The sequence below is a fragment of the Mandrillus leucophaeus genome, unplaced genomic scaffold, assembly GCF_000951045.1.
Source record: "Mandrillus leucophaeus isolate KB7577 unplaced genomic scaffold, Mleu.le_1.0 Scaffold353, whole genome shotgun sequence".
In the NCBI taxonomy this organism is placed as follows: Eukaryota; Metazoa; Chordata; class Mammalia; order Primates; family Cercopithecidae; genus Mandrillus; species Mandrillus leucophaeus.
Window position 1 is genome coordinate 3,236,404 of NW_012103732.1, and position 21,518 is coordinate 3,257,921.

The 21,518-nt window shown below is 37.2% G+C and overlaps 1 protein-coding gene across 3 annotated transcripts in view; it reads left to right on the forward strand.

Annotated features, from left to right (window-relative positions):
• The window catches only part of FAM172A (family with sequence similarity 172, member A), a 509,928-nt gene that overhangs the window by 35,508 nt on the left and 452,902 nt on the right, over window positions 1-21,518 (forward strand). For all 3 annotated transcript variants that reach the window (XM_011989449.1, XM_011989450.1, XM_011989452.1), the window contains 2 exons: window positions 14,991-15,092; window positions 17,378-17,478. In XM_011989449.1, the coding sequence (XP_011844839.1) occupies window positions 14,991-15,092; window positions 17,378-17,478 (203 nt within the window). The remainder of the gene's footprint in view (window positions 1-14,990; window positions 15,093-17,377; window positions 17,479-21,518) is intronic.

Below are 21,518 nucleotides of genomic sequence, written 5' to 3' on the forward strand. Positions count from 1 at the left end.
TACATCAAAACCAAGACATTCTTATTGGTACAGTACTGGTAACTAAAACACGGTCATTATCCAATTTTCATTAGGTTTCACATGCAGTAATTTCTGTGTGTGTGTGTGTGTGTGTGTGTGTATGTGTGTGTGTGGAGTTCTGTGCAGTTTGATCCTCTGTATTGTCTTGTGCAACAATGACCACAAACAAAGATACAGAAGTGTTCTACCACTGGCAAGTCCGTTCTGCTACCCATTTGTAGGAATGTCCCCAACTGCCAGCTTCATCTCTGTCTCCTGGCAATCACTAATCTGTTCTCCATCCCTTTTGTCATTTTGTAGATGTTATAGAAATGGAATCATAAGGTATGTAACTTTTTGAGATTGGCTTACTTCAATAAGCATAATAACTTTGAGATCCATCCAAGTTTTTGTAAATATCAGTAGTTCATTCGTGTTTATTGCCGATGAGTAATATTCTATTGTCTAGATATGCCATTTTGTTTAACCATTAACCCATTGTAGGGCATTTGGATTGATTCCAGTTTTTGATTATTAGAAATAAATTTACTGTGTATATTCATGTATAAGTTTTTATATGAATGTAAGTTTTCATATCTTTAGGTTAAATGCCCAAGAATGTGATTGCTGGGTCATATGGTAAATGCATTTCTAACTTTATAAGATAATACCAAACTATTTTCCAGAGTGGCTGTACCATTTTATATTCCCACCAGTCATGTATGAAAGACCCACTTTCTCTACATCCTCCTCAGCATTTGGTATTATTACTATGTTTTAGTTTTAGCCATTTTATTAGGTACATAGTGATATCTCACTAGTGATGTTGACCATACATCTTTTCATGTGCTTATTTGCCATCTGTACCTTGTCGCTGGTAAAATACCTATTCATATTTTTTGTCCATTTTCTAAATGGATTTTTTAAAACTACTGAGCTTTGATCTTTATATTTTCTAGATACAAGTCTCTATTGAATATATTCTTTGTGAATATTTTCTCTCAGTCTGTAGCTTGTCTTTCACCCTCTTAACAGATCTTTCGTAGGGCAAACATTTTTAATTCTGATGAAGTCCTGTTCATAAATTTTTTTCTTTCATAAACTGTGCATTTAGTGTCACGTCAAAGAACTCTTTCCCTAGCCAGCCGTAGTTTATGAAGGTTTTCTCCTATGCATTCTTCTAAAAGTTTTGTTTTATATTTCACATTTAAATTAATGATCTATTTTCAGTTAATTTTTAAACATGTGTTAGTAAGTTTCGTTTCATTGCTGAATTTTATTCTGTTGAATAAACTACATTTTACTTATCCATTTGCCACATTTTAGATATTTGTGTTGTTTCCAGGGTTGGGTGATTATGAATACAGTCTTTGAAAACATTCATCAACAGGTTTTCATGTGGATATTTATTTTCATTTGTCCTGGGTTGATATCTAGGAGGAGGACTGCTGGGTAATATGGTATGTCTACGGTAACTTCGTAAGAACTAGAAAACCACTTTTCAAGGTACCTGTATTATTTTTCACTACCACCAATAATGTATGAGGGTTCTCTTAGTTTGTCATCTTTATCAGCAATTAATATTGACAGGTTTGTTGACTTTTCTTCTCATTGTCACAGATTTTTGTTTCTATGTGGTTTTAATTTGCATTTTCCTAATGGTGAATTATATACCATATATACATCTTTCTTGGTAAAGTCTAGAATTTTGCCCCCCTTTTTTTGTTTGTGTTCTTATTGTTGAGTTTTAAAAGTTGTTCGTATGTTCTGGATACAACTTCTTTTTAAGATATGTGATTAGTAAACATTACCAGTCTTTGGATTGTCTTTTCATTCTCTTTGTTTTATTGATATGTATTTGTACATACTTAGGGGTACATGTGATGTTTTGTTATATGCATAGAATGTGTAATGATCAAGTTAGGATATTTCCATTATCCATTGCTCCAAATGTTTATGATTTCTATGTGTTGGGAACATTTTAAGTCCTCTCTTTTAGCTATCTCTTGAAATACATAATACTTTTGTTCATTTTAATCACCCTATATGCTATTGAATCTTAGAACTTATACCTTTTATCTAACTGCATGTTTCTACCCATTAAACAAACTCTCTTCATTGTTTCCTCCTGTGCACCATCACCCACATACTTCTCTGATAGCTATCATTCTGCTTCCTACTTCCATGAGATCAACTTTTTTAGCTCTCACATATGAGTGAGAACATGCACTGTGTGTCTTTCTGTACCTGACGTATTTCACTTAACACAATAACTTCCAGTTCCATCTACCTTGCTGAATAAATGACATGAATAAAATGACATGATTTTATTCTTATGGATGTATAGTATTCCTTTTTGTATATATACCACATTTTTTATGGTCAAATAGTATTCCATTGTGTATATTATATCACATTTTCTTTATCCATTCATCTATTGATGGACACTTAGGTTGATTCCATATCTTTGCTATTGTGAATAATGCTGCAATAAACATGCAATGCAATTATCCTTTAGATATTCTGATTCCTTTTCTGTGAATACATACCCGGTAGTGCAAATGCTGGCTTGTATGGTAGTTCCATTTGTAGTATTTTGAGAAATGCCCAAACTGTTTTCCAAGGAGGTTGTACAAATTTACATTCTTAACAACAGTGTATAAGAATTCCCTTTTCTCGACAGCCTCATCAGCTTCTGTTATTTTTTGTCTTTTTAGTAATAGCCATTCTAAGCGGGGTGAGAGGATATCTAATTGTGGTTTTAATTTGCATTTCTCTGATGATTAGTGAAACTGAGCATTTTTTAACATACCAATTGACCATTTGTATGCCTTCTTTTTAGAAATGTTTATTTATGTCCTTTGCCCACTTTTTAATGGGATTATTTTTTGTTTTTTATTGCTGAATTGTTTGATTTCCTTGTGTATTCTGGATTATTAATACTTTATTGGATGAATAGTTTGTAAATATTTTCTTCCATTCAGTAGTTTGTCTCTTCATTCTGTTAATTGTTTTCTTTGCTGTGCAGGAGCTGTTTAGTTTAATGTAGTCCCATTTGTCTGTTTTTTGTTTCTGTTTTCTCAAAAGGCTTTAGCCATAAAAATCTTTGCCTAGACCAGTGTGCTGAAGTGTTTCCCCTGTGTTTCTTTCTAGTAGCTTCGTAATTTCAGGTCTTACATTTTAAGTCTTTAATCCATCTTGAGTTGATTTTTATAGATGAATGATGGGGCTCCAGTTTCTTTCTTCTACGTATAGACATTTAGTTTTTCCAGAATCATTTACTGAAGAGGCTGTTCTTTTCCCAATATATAGTCTTGGTGCCTTTGTTGAAAATCAGTTGACTGTAAATATGTGGATTTATTTCTGGGTTCTCTATTCTGCTATTCTGTTCCATTAGTCTACATGTCTTCTTTCTATCTCTCTCTCTCTCTATCCATCCATCTATCCATCCACCTATCTTCTTTCTATCTATCTATCTATCTGTCTTTCTGTCTGTCTGTCTGTCTGTCTATCTATCTATCTATCTATCTATCTATCTTCCTTCCTTCCTTCCTTCCTTTTAAGACGGAGTTTCACTATTGTTGCCCAGGCTGGAGTGCAATGGCGCGATCTTGGCTCACTGCAACTTCTGCCTCCTGGGTTCAAGCAATTCTCTAGTCTCAGCCTCCTGAGTAGCTGGGATTACAGGTGCCCACCACCACACCTGGCTAATTTTATGCTTTTGTGCCTTTACGTGATGCTAGATATCTTCCCTTTGCATCCAGGTTTAAGATTCCCTTAAGCAGTTCTCTTAGATATGGTCTAGTGGTGATGAATTCTCTGTTTTTGCTTGTTTGGGAAAGACTTCATTTCTTCTTCACTTGTGAAGGAAAACTTTTCTGGACATAGTGTCCTTGGCTGGCGGTTTTCTCTCTTTAGGCACTGAATATATTATCCCATTTTGTCTTGGCCTGTAAGGTTCTGTTGAGCAATGTGCTATTAGTCTGATAGAATTTCCCTTCTAAGTGACTAGCTACTGTCCTTGTGCTGTTTTTAGAATTCTTTCTTTGACTTCTGACAGTTTGACTATAATATGTGATGGACAAGATCTTTTTACATTGTATTTGATTGGGGATTTATGTGCTTCTTGTATCTGGATGCCTAAATCTCTTTCTAGACGTTGAAAGTTTTTTAGCTATTTATTAAATAGGGTTTCTAATCCTTTTGTTTTCTCTTTGCCTTCTGGGACACCACAAATTCAAGTATTTTATAGCTTTATGGTATTCCATATGTCACATAACCCTTGCTCGTTGTTTTTTCTTTATTTTTTATCTGATTGAGCTATTTCAGAAGACCTGTCTTTGTGTTCTGAAATGCATTGTTCTGCTTGATCTGGCCTGTTATTGAAGCTTTTCGATGTGTTTAGTCTTTCATTCAGTGAAATCTTCAGTTCCAGGATTTCTGGTTGGTTCTTTTTTTATATCTGTCTATCTTTTTGGTAAATTTCTCATTCATATCCTGAGTTGTTTCTCTGATTTCGTTTTATTGCTTTTTTGTATTCCCTTGTATCTTACTGAGCTTCTTTAAAATAAATATTTTAAATTCTTTTTCTGGGATTTCATAAATTTCTCTTTGATTGGAATCTGTTGCCGGAGAGTTATTGTGCTCCTTTTGAAGCACAATATATTTACATTGATATCTTATATATTTACATTAATATCTGGGTATCTGGTGTGACAATTCTTCCAATTTTTTGAATTTGCTATCGTAATGGATTTTTCTTAAAATGTATCTGTGGTGTTGGTTGAGTAGGGTACTTTGACTTTGATTCTGTGTGTGCGCAATCATGTAATTTCTGTATGATTTCTTCAGCTGTAAACCACATTAGTGGTGTCAGTGGCTCAGAGTGCAGTTGTTAGTGGAGGCTGTGGTGAGGTTTGCTGGGGACAAGGATACCAGGTATGCTATTCCTTGGGCTCTAGTGTTGGCAGCGCAGCCACAGCCTGCCTGTCCTTGGGTTCCAGGGAGGCATGTGCTGGCACTGGTGTCGGGTAGTCTATTGGGGTTGATTGTTGGATCTCTAGGTGGTTTATTTGTGTGCCTATAGTGGCACCAGTGGGTCAGGCCAGTGGATGGGTTCTTAGGTCTCTGAACAGTGGGTATGGTATGGGCTATGGTAGTAGCAGTGGTAGGACTAACCTCTGAGTTCTGAGCAGTTCACAATTTTATTGGTGGTAGCTACGACAGGCTAGGCAGAGCAGTGCCCAGGCCTGCAGGTGGTGTGTGTGAGGTTTTTGACTGTGTTGGTAGCAGCAATTGGATGGACCCATTCTGAGGTCCCTAGGAGGAGTGCCTAGGTGACAGTGGTGGTGGACTGGTGCTTGGCAATCCCAGGCCCCTGGATGGCATGCTCAGGCTCTTGCTAGGGGATGTACCAAGCCAGGTAAACATGCCCTCTTCCCCGTACCTGTGGTACGTGTAGACCTTGGCTCTGGTAGGCAGGGGTGGGGTTACTTCTAGGCCCCTCTGTGGAATGCTTAAGTAGGGGCGGCAGTGACTGCACCACCGCCCTATACTAGGGAGGGTGAAGTTGCTTTCAGTGGCTCTAGCCGTAAATATATGGTTGGGATTGCATGCTTCGCTTGTGCTTTGGCCCCAGTGGCAGCAGCCTGCTGTGGGTCCCATTGGTAGGGGAGTGTATCCTCAGGACATGTGAAAATGTGCCATAGTTTTGCTGCTTGGGGCAATGGGGTTGCTGCTAATGGCTTGCATTTTTGCCCAGGTGGCATTAGCCAGTTGCAGCAGTCTCTGTAGGCAGGTGACGTCAGTGGGGGTCCAGTGATGTGGAGATGTGGAGGCTGTTGGCCCCTGGGGACAGAATGCAGCTCTATGGGGGCTGGGCTCTCAAAATGGCACCTTACTATAGCTGCTTGGGACTCAGGAGTTATGTGTGGCTCAGCATGAACTCCTCTAGAGCCATGGCATTGCACAGTCTTCAGGCAACTTCCTACTTTATTCTCAGGGTCCATGTGGTTGGAGGGGCTCTTGCATGGCTAGGATTGCAGGAGTCTGTGGTGGGAGTTTGAACTGCTGGGGGTCTTTCACTTACCCTTTTCCCACAGTGGGGAGACTCTCCAGGCTCCCAGCTGATCTCAGCTAAGCAAGTTGCCTCCTTTCCCTTTTTATCCTTTCTTTTTGGGTGTTTCTTGTCACTTTTTTATTAAATTAGAGTGTTCTCTCTTCGATGTCCTGTTTGAAATGTGATTATTTACTTGCATTTTGGCTCTTCTTCGTAGATGAGGTGAGTACCAAATGCCTCTAGGCAGCCTTCTTAAAGCACCTCCCCTTCATTGTGAGTTAAATTTTATGTAAGATGTGAGATATAGGTTGAGGTTCATTTTTATCATTTTGATTTCTTCTTCTACCAGCACCATTTGTGAAGAAGACTGTCTTTTCATCTTTGAATTGCTTTTTCATGCCTGTCAACCATGAATTGGGCACACTTGGGCAGTTGTTTTTGAGTTCTTTATTTTGTTTTCTGGATCTATGTGTTTACCAATACCACACTCTCTTAATTACAGTAGCTATATAGTAAGTTAACACTGAACAAAGTGATTCCTCCTTCTTTATTCTTTTAGAAATTTGTTTAGCTATTCTAGGTCATTTGCCTTTATATACGCATTTTAGAATATACTTGTCTATATCTGCAAAAAACTTTACTGCGATTTTGATAGGAATTGTATTTAAACTTTTAGGTAAATTTGGGGAGAATCGATATCTACGATATTGAGTCTTCTAATCCATTCACCTGATATGTCTATTTAAATCTTCCTTGATTTCTTTCATTAATACTTTGTAATTTTCAGCATGTAAATCCTATGCCTGTTATTTGCTTTATATGTAAGTATTTTAATTTTTTGGAGTGATTATAAATGGTGTTATGTTTATAATTTCAATTTACACATGTTTATTGATGGTTTATGAAAATATAATTAAGTTTTGTGTGTTGATATTATATACTGTGATCTTCCTGAACTTGCTTGTTTGTTCTGGGAGATTCTTTTGTGGGTTCTTCAGGATTTTCTACATAGACAATCATGTCATTTGCAAATTGGATAATGTTTCTAACCAGTCTATGTGCCTTTTATTTTTCTTTGTGACCTGTGTTGACTAGGACTTTCAGTACTATGTTGAACAAGAATAGTGAGGATGGATATTCTTTCTTGTTTTCAACGTTGGGGGAAAAAGATTGTCTTTCACTATTAAACATTATGTTAATTGTAAGTTTTTTGGTAAACGCTGTTTATCATGTTGAAGAAGTTCCTTTTATTAGATGCTTTCTGGGAGGTTTTAATCATGAGTGAATGTTGAATTTTTGTCAAATGCTTGTATTTTTTTGTATCAGTTGATAGGGTCATGTATTTTTTTCTTCTGTAGCCTGTTGAAATAATGGATTACATGTTGATTTTTTGAATAGTGAACCATTCTGTCATTAGCCCTATTTGATTCTGATGTAATTTGTTTTTATATATTGCTGGTTTTGAATTAATATTTTATTGACGATTTTTGTGTCCAGGTTCATTAGAGATATTGAACTGTAGTGTTCTTTTTTTGTACTGTCTTTGTCTAGAATTGTTATCAGGGTAACACCGATCTTCTAACATGATTTAGGAAATACTCACTTCTGTTTTATTTACTGGAAGATATTGTGTAGAATTGGTACTAATTTATTTTTAAATATTTCAAAGATTTCTCCAGTGAAACTTTCTCAACCTGAAAAATTTGGGGGGGAGATTTTAATTCAAATTCACTTTCTTTAATAGTCATAAGACTATTCATATTGTTTATTTTATATAGGGTGAGTTTTATTAGTTTGTGGTTTTTGAGGTCTCAGACCATTTCATCTAATTTGTATGATTTATGTGTATAGAGTTGTCACTAATATTCTCTTCTTGTTCTTTTGTTTTTTTTGGAGATGGAATCTTGCTCTGTGGCTCTGGCTGGAGTGCAGTAGCACGATCTCGGCTCACTGCAACCTCCGCCTCCCAGGTTCAAGCGATTCTCCTGCCTCTGCCTCCTAAGTAGCTGGGATTACAGGCACACACCACCACACCCTTCTAATTTTTGTATTTTTAGTAGAGTTGGGGTCATGTTGGTCAGGCTGGTCTCGAACTCCTAACCTCATGATCTGCCCACCTTGGCCTTCCAGAATGCTGGGATTACAGGCGTGAGCCACCGTGCCTGGCCCCTTCTTGTTTTTTTTAGTGGCTGCAGGGTCTGTAGTGATACCCTCTGTTTAACTGCTTCCTATTAAAGAGATTAACAATGAGAAATAAATACTTTTATTTAGTCATATAATTTTCTTTTGAAGTACACATTATTTCTTTATGTGGATACATATTTCTGTTTAGTATCATTTGCCTCAACGCAAGGAACCTTTCTTACCATTTTCTTCTGCAGGCCTGCTGGCAATACATTATTTCAACTTTTCTGTGTCTGAAAAAAATCTTTATTTCTTCTATTTGGAAAGATGCTTTTGGTTGGCATAGAATTTGAGGTTGATGGACTTTTTTTTTTTCTTTAATGGAAAAATGTTGCACCATTGTCTTCTTGTTTGCCTAGCTCCTGAAAAGTCTTCTGTCATTATTATGTTTGTTCCTTTTTTCTCTATCTGCTTCTAAGATTTCATCGTTTTTTTTGAGACAGAGTCTCACTCTGTCACCCAGGCTGGAGTGCAGTGGCACAATCCCGGCTCACTGCAACCTCTGCCTCCCAGGTTCAAACAATTCTCCTACCTCAGCCTCCTAGTACCTGGGAGTATAGATGCATGCCACCACACCCAGCTAATTTTTGTATTTTTGATAGAGACGGGAATTTTGCCATGTTGGCCAGGCTGGTCTCGAACCCCTGACCTAAAGTGACCCACCCACCTTGGCCTCCCAAAGTGCTGGGATTACAGGCGTGAGCAGCTGCGCCTGGCCCTAAGATTTTATCTTTATCACCTATTTTCAGAAATTTAATTATGATATACCTTTGTATCATTTTCTCAGTGTTTATTCTGCTTGGATTTGTGGTCAAAGTTTTCATCATATTTGGAAAACATTTTGTCCACTTTAAAAAAAAATTGTTTTTCTCCGTTCTCAGTGTTTGTTTGCATTGCTATAAAGGAATGCTTGAGACTGAGTAATTTAAAAGAAAAGTGGTTCATTTGACTTACAGTTCTGCAGGCTGTACCTGAAGCATAGTGCTGACATCTCCTTCTGGTGAGGGCCTGAGGAAACTTATAATCATGGCAGATCGAAGGGGTATCTGTATGTTACATAGTGAGAGGGAGGGAACAAGAGAGAGAGAAGGAAGAGGTGCCACGTTCTTTTAAGCAACCAGATCTCAGGGAACTCATAGAGTATTTCCATGAGATCTGCCCCCATGACCCAAACACCTCCCTCTAGGGCCACCCCCAACATTGGAGGTCACATTTCAACATGAGATTTGGAGGGGACAAACATCTAAACTATGTCACTTCCCAGCATTGATTTCATCTTGGAACACACTTAAAATATATTAGACAACTTGACATTGTCACACTGGTCAATGATACTTTCTTCATTTTTAAACTATTATTTTTCTCTGCTTCATTTTAGATAATTCTACTGTTAGGTCTCAAAGTTCATTGATCTCATCTCCAGTAATTGTATTTGCTGTGAATTTTTAACAGTCTATTTTTAATTTTAGATAGAATTTCTTTATATATAGAAGCTTAAAGTTCTTCCAGTTCTCAGTTTGGTATATTAATGATTAAAATTTTTTTTTGAACATACAGATCACATTGAAATAGATTTTTTCTTGCTAATTCCTTTGTCTTTATCATTTCTTGGTTTATTGATTGATTTTCTGCATGTTTATAGATCATAATTTTTACCTTTTTACATACCTTATCATCATTTTTCATAGATGCCAGACATTGTAAATTATACATTATTGGGTGCTGGATTGTGTTCTATTCCTTTAAAGAATAAGTTGTTGCTTAAATTTTGTTTTACTTTGTTTTTTGGTATTCTTTTAAAGAACGTTGGGCTTTGTTCTGACAGGTATTTATATTATTTGTATCTTTTTTTTTTCTTGGAGCCTTTTTTAAATCTTTGATATGATAGTTTTAGAGTCTCCTTTCTTTAGGGCTGATAGGCATACATATTTGCAGCTCTGTGTATACTTCAGGAATTGTTCATCCTGCTGCTTTCCCTGTCCTTGGGTAATTTTTTTTTATCCCGTGTGTATGGATAAATAGTCAAAGACATGAGTGAATCCCTCTGAAATTTGGCCTAGCAGTCTCTCTTTCTAAACAGTTTCCCCTGCCCTCCTTCTCTGCTTCCAAATCCAGCCACCTTGGATTGTTCAAATTCTGATCTCTGTCTCATCAGCTCAGCAGGATCTTCATTCTTTGTTTGGGTTCTTCCTTCCTGCTGTGCCTTAAACTGTCTCCACACAGTAAGCTAGGGCATCAAGGGGTTTATGTCGTTTGTTTCGTTTTGTCTCAGTTCTGGCTGCCTGTTGTCCAACTGTTCTTTTACATGTGTCTTCTTGCTTTCCAGTTGTTTAAGGAAAGTGAAAATAATTCTGTTCCTGTTAATTCTATTTTGGCCAGAAGTAGAATTCCAATAGTGTTTTAAATACTCATTTATTTAATACAGTTTTTAAAAATAAAGATGCCAAATGGTACTTTCTTTATTGTGGTGAAATAGACATAATATAAAACTTACCATTTTAACTGTTGTTAAATATGTGGTTCAGTAGCATAAAGTACATTTACATTGTTATGCAGTCATCACCACCGTCCATCTCCTGAACTCTGCACCTTGCAAAACTGAAACCCTATACCCATTAAACAATAACTCCCTATTCCCCTCTCTGCCCAGCCCTTAGCAACTACCATTCTACTTTCCGTCTCTATAAGTTTGATGACTCTAGGAATCTCAGAAATGTGCAGTCATGTAATATTTGTCCTTCTCTGTCAGCTTATTTCACTTTGCATAATATCTTCAAGGTACATCAGTTTTAGGTAAGAATGTCTTTCTTTATTAAGGAAATATTTACTACAAAGAATTGACTCTCACAATTATGGAGGCTGAGAAGACCCAAGTTCTGTAATCAGCAAGCTGGAGACCCAGGAGAGCTGACAGTAAAGTTCAAGTCAGGAGAGCTGATGGTGTGAGTTCCAGTCTAAATCTGAAGGCAGAAGACTGATTTCCCAGCTTGAAGATAGGCAGAGAGAGTGAATTCTCCTTTACTCAGCGTTGTTGCTCTATATACGCTTTCATCTGGTTGGATGAGGCCCATTCAAATTGGGGAGGGAATCTGCTTTACTAAGTCTACCCATTCAAATGTTAATCCTATCCAGAAACATCCTCACAGTCACACCCAGAATAATATTTAATGAAATATCTGGTTATCTTATTTCCCAGTCTCACATAAAATTAGCCGTCATACCATTCACCCATCTATGTACACTTGGAGTGCTTCTACCTTTTGACTATTGTGAATAATGCTCCTATGAACATTAACGTACAAGTATATCTGTTTGAGTTCTTGCTTCCTTTTGGGTATGAAATGGTATTTTTATACAGTTGTTTTATATGCTTAGTTGAGGTTTAGAATTCTAGTTGCTGGATCACTTTAACCACTAGAGCCATGCTTTAAAAAGAGTCATGTCATATCTGATGCATACTTAGGTTATATGGATTCAAATCTATTGTATTTTATAGGTTATTGAAGGGATTTTCAACGGAAATATTTCATTATACTCGATTTTTGCATAATCTGCCTTTGGAACCCAGTCTCAGGGTAAAATGCAGCTTTACAGTATTGCTTTTCTTTTACAAAGCAGAAAAATAATTTCTGAAAGTTCCTTTCTATATGTCTTCTCAATGCTAATGAAATAAAAAATCTATATCCAATTCTCTAGTTGACAGGAAAAATTTGAGGAACATCTTTTTATTTAATTGTTCATTTTATCATTCAAAGGAACATTTTGAGCAAAGCCAAAGCACATTTTTGTATTCATAACTGTTTATATAATCAGAGAAAAGGGGGGCTAGAATATTATAAGGTTGATATAGCATATAGAATCAGTGTGGTGATTTTCAAAGAGTGCTGGGTTTGGCTTTGAGAGATACGTTTATTTTATTAATCCCATCTACTACTAAGCTGTGATTTTGGACAAGCCATTTTACCTGAGTTCATTTTCTTGTCTGAAAGACAGTGAAGATGATAATACTTGTTACTGTTTCATAGGATTGTGATGATCAAATGAAGTAATGTATATGAAAGTGCTTTGAAATCTTTAAAGTGATATATAGATGTAAGGCTGCATTTATGGTCTAAGCTAATAGATATAGAAAAGAGCTATTAGAAGCAAAATCTGCTTATGTATGAACAGTTTCTATTCTGATTAAAAGGTTTGCAAGTTTTGAATTGTAGATGACTGCAAAGTCAAGGAATCTGATTTTGCCCCAGAGCCTCAATTCATTGGAAGAAGAAAAGTGAGAACGTTCTAGTCACTGCAAGTCAATTTTTGATATTAAAACCCTTCTGTCTTTATTTTGAAAAGATTTGCAAGGTGGCAAGAACTTTACTAGTGAATGAAGAATTGTCAGCATATATCCCTTTTTAAGCCCAGTATATGCAACATTTTTGTCTTACTAGAGTTTACAAACTTTTTTATATTGAGGATAGTGTATTTTTATGTGAGTTGAATTTGATATGAGTTTGAAGAGTGCTAAACAGTGATTCTTTTAATGAAAGATTCGATGGCTTGTTTTTGTGTTCTACAGAGAGAGGCTAGTGACTGGAGGTAGAGTATTTTGATGATGTTGTATACAGAAGGATTTGTTATATTTCTGTGAGAGACAGAAATAAAGTGTTATTTCTGAGATGCTTCCTTTGTAGGAAAGGGACTGGTTTGCCTCACAACATATTCTAAGAGCAGTTGTCTTCAGGAACTTGAGTTAGAATGAAGAGGCTGAAAACCTAACCTTTATTTATTGATTAGACAAAAATAATTCCACATCTGTTTGGAAATGAGTAAATTTGAAGTTTTAAATTTTTTTGTGTGATTTTATAAATGACTCTTTGATGACAGATAGTGAGAACTTTTGCCTCATCCTACAATATGAGCCTAAAAGATATTAAATACTTGTTGACAGACTGATTCTAGGGCTGGTGCAGGAAAGATACAAGATGAGGCTGGAGCATCTTTTAGTAGTAGAAAGTAAGGAAGTGCATGAAATCAAAATGGTAAGAGCATGTCAAAGGGACACAGGAGACATCTGAAAGAGCTTACAATAGTCATGGCTGGAACAATTTGAGGAGCAAAATGAATGATGTAGTATTGGATTATAACCTAAAGTACACAATAAGTGTCCACAAGTCCATACTGATATAAATAAGTGATTGAATAAATATGTAAATGGATGAAGAGAGATGAATCTTCCATACAGAATAATTCCAATAATATATTTAGATGTTCTTTGCTATGGGAGGTAGAGAATAATTCCTCCTCTTTTTCCCTGAGGGTGGGCCAGACATAGTCAGCTTGAAAGAATACGTTATGAAGAGGGAAAAACAGTAATGTTATAGTGGAGAGGCCTGGCATATTATATAGTACCTTAACCAAGTAATGAAGGTTAACATCATTGGTGATGTCCTGTTGATATCATGTTCCCCTTGCCATGATCTATTGAGAATGGCAGTTGATCTCAGTGATATTCTTTCCAGAAATCATAACCCTAGTCTAATCATAAGCAGAAACATTAGACAAACCCAAATTGAGGGTCATTCTATAAAATACCTGACACATAGTCCTCAAAATCAAGATCATGGAAAAGAAGGGAAGATTGAGAATTGTCACAGACCACAGAGACTGGGGAGAGATAATAATTATATGTAATGTGGTGTCCTGAATGGAATCCTGGAAAAGAAAATGAACATTAATGGAACAACTTGTGAAATGTGAATAATGCCTGGGCTTTAGTTTGTAGTAATGTACCAATATTGGTTTCTTCATTTTGACAAATGTGCCATGATGTTATAAAATGTTACTAATAGGGGAAAGTGAGTAAAGGGTATAATACACTCTTCGTACTGTCTTTTAACTTTTCCATCAATCTAAAATTACTCCAAAATGGCCACGCATGGTGGCTAAGCCTGTAATCCCAGCACTTTGGGAGGCTGAGGTGGGCAGATCACTTGAGTCCGGGAGTTTGAGACCAGCCTGGGCAACATGGTGAAACCCCATCTCTGTGAAAAATACAAAGTATAACCCGGAATGGGGGCACCCGCCTGTAGTCCCAGCTACTCGGAAGGCTGAGGTGGGAAGATCACTTGAGCCTGGAAGGCAGAGGTTGCAGAGTGAGCCAAGATTGTGCCACTGCACTCCAGCCTAGGTGACAGGGTGAGACCTCATCTCAAAAAGAAAAAAGGAAAAGAAAAACTCCTTGACAGAGTTTTCTTGCTTGCATGGAATCAAATGATGTGAAGAACAGAAACTATGTGAAATAATTTTTGCTAGTTAGCATGTTTTATTTTAACAGTTTTCCCCCTAAAAATGGAATAATATGCTATAATAATACTATTTACATACGTGTTTCTTCGTAAATGTTTCCGTTATATATAAGATTTGATGACTTTTTAAAAGTCACGTTAATGTCTGAAACTTTTTAAATGAGGTGAATAAGGTACAAATTAATAGCTGTCTATTTTGAAGGGAAGAAGTTAAAGTTTGATATAATGGTGTATAGAATCTAAGTTATAGTTGTTTTGAGAATTATGATTTTGAAAGTGCTTATGTTAATACTGTGCTTGATTATAATATAGTATTTTGGGAATTCAATTTAGTAGCATTATCAGTTAAAGCAACACATAAAAATTAATAGAACAAAGAATACTTTAAATTAAAATATCTTTGTTACAAACTATGAAAATAAATATAAGTAAATTTCATATCATTTCTCTTCTAGATTTATTATCTAGGATAGATTTGGATGAACTAATGAAAAAAGATGAACCTCCTCTTGATTTTCCTGATACCCTGGAGGGATTTGAATATGCTTTTAATGAAAGTAAGTGGTGTATATATATATATATATAGTATATGCAAAATTTATTTAGCAATGCTCATAGAATAATAAGACAGATATTATTTGCTACTTTTAAAGGCCAAGTAGAATGTTTTCTGTATTCTTTTGAGAAATAATGACATCCTGGCATGGTAAAATTCTTCATTCAAGTGAAAGAACCAAGTAACAATTTTCTGTAGTTGTCAAGTTACGTAAACTAATGGTCATGAATTTGATTCAGCTTATGCATTTCAACCTTGAGCTTTCAACTCCCTGGTATCCAATTTGAACTCCTAATTAAATTATAGAGAAAGATGCTACTGTTTCACATGTTATTTAGAACAAAGTGTCTGGCAGTAATTATCTGTGACAATGTTTTAAAGTAGTTTTCCATGATTTCTCAGGCAACATTCTTGTTTTAAAATTTATTAATTCAGTTCTGAATAAAATAACCTTTACACTTGGGATGTGGAGGAACATAGTATAGATTGCAAAGATGTTTCTGGAACAGAGAATCATGATTCATTGGATTAATAATACACCCTTACACTTGAAGGGTAGTGTTATTACAGGGTAGGTGCATTTGAGTTGTAGTTTTCTATTGGTTGTTCTGCATTAACTGAATTGGTGCTTTGTCATCACTGTATTAGTGGATATTCCTTTCTAATATCAGTTATAGATATTAAGAGTTATGGTGACAGTCATTGTGTACTAAGATGTTGAGTTTAAAATAAGAGACTAGAAACTTTGATCTTTTCTCTGATACTAATTTTTATGCTTTTTAATAAAAGTTATTTTATGCCAGTAGAAGTAGTAATGTTTGTTGTGTGGAGGGGAAGAGGAGCTTAAGCAATTGGCCTGTAGTGTATTTCTCTCCTGATTACCCCGGGAATACCCCTGGGGAAAAAATCCTGTTCAGGAGACAAATGGCTTCATGTTTTCTCCTTATAAATGTGCTGATAATTAACTCATTTAATAAATTAGACTGGCTGGGTACAGTGGCTTATGTCTGCAATCCCATCACTTTGGGAGGCAGAGGCGGGTGGATCACTTGCGGTCAGGAGTTCAAGACCAGCCTGGACAATATAGTGAAACCTCATCTCTACTAAAACATACAAAAATTAGCCAGGTGTGGTGGCATATGCCTGTGGTCCCAGCTACTGCTGGCTGAGGCATGAGAATGACTTGAACCTGGGAGGCGGAGGCTGCAGTGAGCTGAGATCGGGCCACTGCACTCCAGCCTGAGTGACAGAGCGAGACTCCACCTAAAAATAAATAAATAAATAAATAAATAAATAAATAAAATAAGCGTAGACTAATATTTGCTCTGAGGAGAGTCCTTTTCTATAGAATACTTTGAGCAAGATGACTGGTTTAGATATGAGGAATGTTTCTCTGAAGAATATCACTTAAGCAGGACAATTCTTTGGCACATAAAATGGAAATATTTTATAACCCAAATGCTCACCAGTGGGTGAGATTACCTGTATGCACACGTAGAGTCCTCATCTACTTTGGGCCAGAGAGTGCTATCCAATGAGAGGAAAGGACCTGGGGGAAATGACCAGATGCTGCAGACCTCTCCCTGCCTTGCCTGTGCTTCTTAATTCCTTGTACCCTTGAAATTATTAGTAAAGCTTAGTCATTATCGGTAAAGATCTTTGCTTTGTGGAGTGTGATTTGATAGCCTGAGCCTGTGTTAGCTCACTGCTTCTCTCCAGTTTTCATTTGACATCCTACCCATATTTGAAGACCTAGTTCAGAAATCTCACTGAAACCTTCTGAACCTCTTCTAGCCCACAGATAGTTTTCATTTTTCCAAAATCATTCTAGACTTTATTGTCTATATGAATCCCCAGTGGCAGATTTTTAGACTGTTGACGTATTCCAATCTAGTTTGTTTAGCTTCCTGAAAAGTTGCTTAACTTCTTAGTATTTATGATTTGACTTCTCAGGTAACCTCTAAGCTTCTTGAGGAATGGGCCTATGTTCATGGCAATAGCTAGAGAGGTCTTTATACATATTAGGCTTTAAAATATTGTTAGTTTGCTTTAGATTAGAGAGATGGAGGTCAAGAAGAATAACTTTTGAGTACTTGGGGACCATTCTTAGTTATATAATCTGTATGTTTGTGTCATATTGACATCTGAAGAAAAAAAATCTAATGAAAAAGATAAACTGTTCTGAGAAAGTTACTTTAAATTTTTATCAGACATTCTTTGTTGTACTGCTTGTATTATTGTAAATATACTTTGAAGTATAGCAATATTGTTTGTTTATCTTCTTAGAGGGACAGTTAAGACACATAAAAACTGGGGAACCATTTGTTTTTAACTACCGGGAAGATTTGCACAGATGGAACCAGAAAAGATACGAGGCTCTAGGAGAGGTATGTCACATATACTACTTTAACTTTGTTTTTCCCAATTTTAAATATTCAGAATAAAAGTTTTAAAGATGCAGCAGTTTATGTACTCTTTTTACAAAATGTGATTCAAAAAAGGTTTTTGGTTTTTTTTTGTTTATTTTTAGTGGTTATGTTAGAAGCATATTCTCAGTTTAAAAGTTTCTGTTCGGTGGCTCACGCCTGTAATGACAGCACTTTGGGAGGCTGAGACGGGTGGATCACGAGGTCAAGAGATCGAGACCAGCCTGGCCAACATGGTGAAACCCCATCTCCACTAAAAATACAAAAATTAGCTGGGTGTGGTTGCGCGTGCCTGTAGTCCTAGTTACTCAGGAGGCTGAGGCAGGAGAATTGCTTGAACCCAGGAGGTGGAGGTTGCAGTGAGCTGAGATGGTGCCATTGCACTCCAGCCTGGGTGACAGAGCAAGACTCCGTCTCAACAAAAAAAGTTTCTGTTTTTAGGCGAGCTGTGGTGGCTCACACCTGTAATCCCAACACTTTGGGAAGTCAAGGCCGGAGAAGCACTTGAAGCCAGGAGTTTGAGACTAGCCTGGGCAATATAGTGAGACCATGTCTCTACAAAAAATAAAAAATTAGCCAAAAGTAGCAGTATGTGCCTATAGTCCTAGTTACTTGGGAGCCTGAGGTGGGAGGATCACTTGAGCCCAGGAAGTCAAGGCTGCAAGGAGCTGTGATCACATCACTGCACTCCAGCCTTGCTGACAGAGTTAGGCCCTATCTCAAAAAAAAGAAAAATCTTCTGTTTTTACACAAACTTATTCTTCCCTTGACTATAATATTTCGTAGTGAGTCATTACATAAGAAAACAAATTTATGTGAAATTCTAATTTGATTTTTTAAGTTTTGTTTTGTTCTTGAGGCATGGTCTTACTCTGTCACTGAGGCTGGAGTGCAGTGGCACGATCTTGGCTTGCTGCAACTTCCGCCTCCCAGGTTCAAGCGATTCTCGTGCCTCAGTCTCTGAGTAGCTGGGACTACAGGTGTGCACCACCGTGCCCACCTAATTTTTTTTTTGTATTTTTAGTAGAGATGGGGTTTCACCATGTTGGCCAGGCTGGTCTTGAACTCCTGACCTCAAGTCATCCGCCTGCCTTGGCCTCCCAAAGTGCTAGGATTGCAGGCGTGAGCCACTGCGCCGAGCCTAAAAATGTTTTTAAGAGGTTGAATCCCCTACTATGCCAGAATGAATAAGTTTTCTTTCAGGTGTTTATTTGTGTGGAGAATATTGGTATTTGACTAATAAGTTGAATTTAACCTACTTATCTTTGACTGGATAAAGGAGTAGGCCTTGTGAACATTAGTAATGTACTTCACATGGTACTGCTTATAGGAACCTTTGAAAATGTCATTTGCCGTTTAGGTGAATAGTATGGTAAAGTGAAAAGCTTTACTCATTCTGTGTCATATTAAGTCTTTATTTTTAGTAAAAATGCATATGGACACATAAGTTTAGTGTGATAACTAGATAGCTACCTTACTTTTCTAAGGAAAGGCTGAAATTTCTGTATTCCTTTTTTGTTTTTAAGTAGAGTAGTAAAAATGAACTATTTGGTTAAATTATGACATAAAGAATATTTGGTAACATAAGTATAATAGCATGAAGAATATATCTTTTCCTGGGAGACAATTCTTTGATCTCCTGCATTTCTGTATGTCTCTGAGCAAAGGCTTTGACAGCTTTTGCTCTGGATCATCTTTTCAAGGACAACTGTATAGGAAACAGGCTTCAAAGACAGAGGTTGTGTCTCCCTCCTAGGCAGTAGGCAGATTAGTTTGCCGTCCAGGATCAAAAGGTAATGCTCCTCCCTCCCCCACTGATGGCAAAGGATTGCTAGGAGCCCCTTTAGAAGATTGGGTTTCCTAAGTTTGAGGTTCCTCAGCTGTGATACAATCCTATTGCATGCTCAGCATCCACCTGGGCCTGTTGACACTGCCTCTTTGGGATTTGAGGAGCAAGAGATTGGACTTCATGAGAACATGAAGCTAATGCTGCCTGCTGTACCCCGATTAATTTTTGTTTCTGATCCAGAAGACTGATGTCATCTGACAGCATCCATGACTATGCAGGCGAACTTGCTAGCTTTTATGGAGTGTAAAATCTGACAGTTAAAGAATCTTCACAGTTCTTGTTAGTGTTCTGCGGCATTTATAATCTAAATGTATTCAATGCCCTGAATAATTTCTGCTGCACTTTTAAAAAAGCTTACCCAGCCAGGCATGGTGGCTCACACCTATAATCCCAGCACTTCGGGAGGCCGAGGAGGGCGGATCACGAGGTCAGGAGTTCAAGACCAGCCTGACCAACATGGTGAAGCCCCGTCTCTTCTAAAATTACAAAAATTAGCCGGGCATGGTAATTTTTGTAGCCCCTGTAATCCCAGCTCCTCAGGAGGCTGAGGCATGAGAATCACTTGAACACAGGAGGCAGAGGTTGCAGTGAGCCAAGATCGTGCCACTGCACTCCAACCTGGGGGACAGAGTGAGACTCTGTCTCAAAAAAAAAAAAACAAAACAAAAAAAAAACAAAGGACTTCCACTTGATTTATATGTTGCAAACTGGTAGTATTTTGATTATAGAATAACCATACTATAATGGCCTTAGAAAAGAGCTTGTGATTTTTGTGTTTGTTTTTAAATGGGACTATTTATTTACTATTTTCCGTAAGCCATGTACACCACCAGCTCACTTGGACAGGTGGCTAGTCTCCAAATATACCTTGTCCTTTTTGGCATCTGCATCATTTATGCCATCAACTTGTATCCTCCAACATCATCTATATCAAACTCCAGCTATGTGTCTTATTAGGTCATTCCATGTGTAAATGATTTCTTTTGTCTAGGATCTTATACCTAATTCTTTGGATATATGAAGGGTCACAGATTTATTTTTGGTGGACTTTAGTTGACAAGAAATCAAAATATTTGAGTTTTTACTCTGATGGTTATTTACAGAGAGAGAGCATATTCTGTATTGTCTACATTACTGCCTCCTGTGCTTGCTATCACATTTGTGTTCACAATCAATTTGGACCCAAGTGATTACCCAAAATTATAACATTTAACTTTTTTTTTTGAGATGGAGTCTCACTCTGTCACCCAGGCACCAGGTGCCTTAGCTTACTCTCGGCTCACCACAACCTCCACTTCCCGGGTTCAAGTGATTCTCCTGCCTCAGCCTCCTGAGTAGCTGGGATTACAGGTGCGCACCACCACGCCTGGCTAATTTCTGTATTTTTAATAGAGATGGGGTTTCACCATGTTAACCAGACTGGTCTCAAACTCCTGACCTCAGGTGATCTGCCCACCCTGGCCTCCTAAAGAGCTGGGATTACAGGCATGAGCCACTGTGCCTGGCCATAGCATTAACTTTTAATGCAGTGTTTCTATTTAGATCAGTGGACTCCTCAGCTTTAAGTACCAACCTTTTTCCTTCTGAATATATTGATCAAAAGTAAACATATTTTCCTAACGTAAAACTCAGTACACAAAAAGACCTAGGAATTGGAGAGTGAAGGTCTGGTTATTACAGTATTTGTACCATACCATCTTGCTTCTCATGTCATGTTTGGAATACTTGTTTTGATTCATAATTTCACTATTGGAAGTTAATTATTAATTGAATTTTATTTCCTACATCGTAGGAGTTAGTTGTATGAGTTCTGGGTATATCCCAGTAATGACACAGTTTTCAATCTAGTTAATCAGTTGTTTGGAATTCATGATAGCAGGACTTACTGCATCTGTGGCCTGTCTTTTCATTCATTTTGTAACCAAAAAGCAGGTTAGTTGCTTGCTGTGTGCAGAATCCCATGAGCAGGAGTGAGGTCTGGTACAAAAAAAAGTGAATTTATCCTAAAACTAGCTTGAGGAAACAGGCACAAACATTCTACCTTTAAATGTACTACTTTACTCTTGGAGCAGAAAGCAGGCACTTTTATGAGTTAGAGGAGGGAACAAGCAAGGGCAGGGAATCCCCTTGCTAGCTGGTTCCTTGTCTACTG